The sequence below is a fragment of the Etheostoma spectabile genome, chromosome 6, assembly GCF_008692095.1.
Source record: "Etheostoma spectabile isolate EspeVRDwgs_2016 chromosome 6, UIUC_Espe_1.0, whole genome shotgun sequence".
NCBI classification, from domain to species: Eukaryota; Metazoa; Chordata; class Actinopteri; order Perciformes; family Percidae; genus Etheostoma; species Etheostoma spectabile.
In genome coordinates this window covers 12,537,088-12,540,646 of record NC_045738.1, presented here as the reverse complement: position 1 = coordinate 12,540,646, position 3,559 = coordinate 12,537,088, and the positions used below count along the sequence as shown (strand labels likewise).

Sequence of the window (3,559 nt, the reverse complement as noted above, 5' to 3'; positions counted from 1 at the left end):
GTGTATGTGTGTGTGTGTGTGTGTGTGTCGGTGGCTGCATTTATTTTGTGTTAAATATGTGAAGGAGAAGGAGACAAGGTAAAATAAATGGAACAGTTGAATCTCAGGAATCAAGGGGACAAAGGGGGGATTTTTACCCCCCTAGCAGGACTTTGGATCAATAGTAACTGTCACCCCACAGCCCCAAGTTTGAAAGGCGAGACTGTACTCCCAAGCTGCGAGATCTGCGTTGCTTAACAAACCGCATTAATGACCCGCCATTGATCTGATCTGACGCGACCCCTTTGCTTTCTATTTCTTTGATTTTCAATCGATGACAGATGGATACGCCATCGGAGACAGGGATAAGAGAAGGAGGGGATAACGCCTCCTTTTGTTTTAAGGACAAGTTAAAACCGTCCCCCTCCACTGTCTCCTTCACAGTCTGTGTCTCCTTATCCCATCTTAAGGCTAGTGCAGACACATGATGGATGATTCTCTCTTACTGTACTTTCAAGTTACGTGCAGTTTCTAGGACACTAGTTGTTTAAAATAAAATGATCCTCACACTGGCACTCACTAAAATATACTTGTGTACAATGTGTACACTTTAAGCCATTTAAATTGATTTGTTAATTGTTTTATTTTCTCCAAATATAGTATCACTAAAAAAGTCATAACATTATTTTTCAACTAAATTAGAAATGTTTTCTTTCTTTCAGCATTCTGATACCATTTATCTCTGTAAAAAATGTACAATCTCTCTGGGCATATACTACATATTCTATTATTATTACCATTAGAGTTAGTGAATAAAAGATAGACAAGACGATTACCACACATTCTCTCGTAAGAAGCAAAGGCACAGCAGGGGCCTGAGAAACAACAGCAAAATTACTAGAGTGAAATGGATTTCAGTTACCTGAATCAAATCACTATTCATAAAAAAGGAAGGCATTGAGCACTGTGTCTTGCTATTTCTTTTTCTGTTTTCTTTTAATCAGTTACCTCACTTTTTATTCCCTGTGTATATGAGAACCCTTTTTATTGCCAGCTAGAAAGACACCTAACCTAACACCAAACCAAGGAGTTACATCAAATATGGTCATAATGTAGATTTCAGTCTGTATTCTTAAATGTGTCTGACTTTAAATTTCCGTTTTTTTAACACTTCATTTACTGCATATATTTATCTTACAAAATAAATCCCTCTACCAATCCCACCCTCTCCCAGTCCCTTCATCCTACCCTTCGTACCTCTGGGCTGCAATCTGGTGCGGTGGAGCCCCCGTTAAAGTGGTTCTGGGCCAGAAAGAAGGGAGAGTTGGCCATGTCCAGGATGGGGTAGTTCACCAACACAACCTTACTGAAGTTAAACTTGTAGGTGAAACGCTTCCCTTTGGTTTTGTGCAAAATTCGCTTGTTGTAGTAATACCTGTAAAGGAGGAGGTGGGGATAATGAAGAAGGCATAGAGTGTGTGTAAAGGAAAAAGGAAAAGGAAAAAGACAAGAGGAGGGAAGGATTAATATAATGCTCGCATCAAGGTTTTGTGTCTTATCGCTAACAGAAATGAATAAGTAAACAAATTCAGCGCTGCAGGACAAGAGCGAGGCTGATTTCCCACTGTTCGTATTCATCTCCTCCTTACTCAAATCAATTCATGTCTGTCTGACTGCCTTGATTCAATACAATATGGTTCTTTAAAGGGAAATTTTATTCAGCTGGTAGCAGACAAAAAGACAAAAAGCAGAGTCCCTTTACAGCACAGAACAAAAACAACAAAAGAAAATACTTTCCTACTGACTTTCACCATGCACAAGATTTTATCAATTACAAAATATAATGGGTTTTATTGTATGACATATAATATGACATGGAATATTGCATTAAAATAACTGAAAAGATAATATCATGATCCTGAAAATATTGGTGTCTTGATACGAGAAACCAAGCGTATTTCTATGTAAACACATTGATTTCATTCAGAACACACAAATTTGTCACTGTCAAAGTAATGAATTTACTAAATTTTAGGAAGGATGGTATTTATATGAATCCTCATTAGCAATTTAGACCCGATAATATTCAACAAATGTGATTTGTAATGTAAATGACACTGAGAAGCTGCCACTGTTTTCAACAGTAAAACACCTTTACAAAGACAACAAGAGCAGTCTCCATGGTAACAACCTTAGGTGTCTCCCGCTGGGCATGTAGAGCCGTCATCATGCCTGTTTCCTGTGCCACCCACTGAGGTGTCACAATGTACAGTCTGCCAGGATGCAAAGTTGATCAACAGTAAAGGCAAAACGTGGAGCCATCTGGCTCAGGTAAAGGAGCCGAGTGCTCAGATGGGGGAGCGCTGGGGGCAGGGGGAGAGGGGAAAGTGGGAAGTCGCTAATTGAAAAAAAACCTGTGGATGTCTTATCGCGAGACAGAAGTTCAAATCTCGGACGCCATTTCTTTCAGCACTTAGATTTCTTCGTTATAAATTGACCACAGGGAGTGCACCAAATACAGAATGCATTAGACAACCTCAGCATTAAATACTGGTGAGCAACGCTTCATTATGCAGACACACAATATCAAACTAACAGCAGCATGTAGGCATCAGCATGTATTCACAGTGGCTGCGCCCAGTGCAACGATGTGTACGTGTTTTGCTTTGCGTGGCAATTGTGCCGTGCCCCTTAATTGAGCAATTAAGTGAGGCTAATTAAGAAGGCTAATTGTGGCCCCAGCCAATTCATAACAATTAGACTCTGACGACAGCCCCCATTAACAAGAGGCCAAAGGAAAGCGAAGGGAGGGTGGTGGGGTAGTGAAACAAGTCGGGGTATGTATTTGCATGAGAAAACTGTGTGCGTGGTTGGGGGTGTAAACTGCTGAAGGTATGGAGAATGAACGGTATAATTTTAATCATCTTCGGCAAGTTCGGTGCCAAGCAGTTTCCCCATTCTCCACTCTGAAGAAGTCCAAGCAATTTCAGACTGGGGCTTAATTTTAAAATCCCTATTGAATTTTTTATTTGGCAGCTCAATGGTGAACTTTCCATTAGGATGTCCACAGATAAGGAGAAAGTGAGGGTATTGACGTTCCCCAGGAAAAGCCCCACCTTTATCTTTCCATTAAACCAACATGAAAAAGATAGACGTAAGTGAGGATTCAGCCAAACAAGAGTAAACAATTTATGTAAACCGCAGCATGATAAACATCTTGGTTTTTCTGATACCAACAGTGTTGTTGCTTGACATTTTATCACATCGTGCACAAACACATACCTTAGTGCCCTGCTCAGCTTGTCATAGTTCATGTGAGGTTTGCATTTCCTTAACCCCCACAGCCGAGCCACCTCGTCTGGATCCTTGATGACAAACTCTCCATAGTCCCCCTGCCATGCGATCACCCCCTGATACTCCTCCTTCTGCAGCAGCTCCAGGATGAAGTGCCAGAGCTGGATCTGTCTGGACCCGGGGCTTGACTCAGGCTTGTAGGCCCAGTCTGGGAAGGCGATCCCTGGGCAGAGGTAACAGGAAAGAGAGGAGGATGAGGTTAGGGCCTGTCATTTGTCTCGCTGCT

The 3,559-nt window shown here is 41.4% G+C and overlaps 1 protein-coding gene across 1 annotated transcript in view; it reads right to left on the bottom strand.

Moving 5' to 3' along the window:
- The window catches only part of erfl1 (Ets2 repressor factor like 1), a 40,973-nt gene that overhangs the window by 4,379 nt on the left and 33,035 nt on the right, over nt 1-3,559 (bottom strand). Inside the window, exons 4-5 of the mRNA XM_032518733.1 lie at nt 3,262-3,496; nt 1,237-1,414 (exon numbers count right to left, since the gene is read on the bottom strand). Of these exons, the coding sequence (XP_032374624.1) occupies nt 1,237-1,414; nt 3,262-3,496 (413 nt within the window). The remainder of the gene's footprint in view (nt 1-1,236; nt 1,415-3,261; nt 3,497-3,559) is intronic.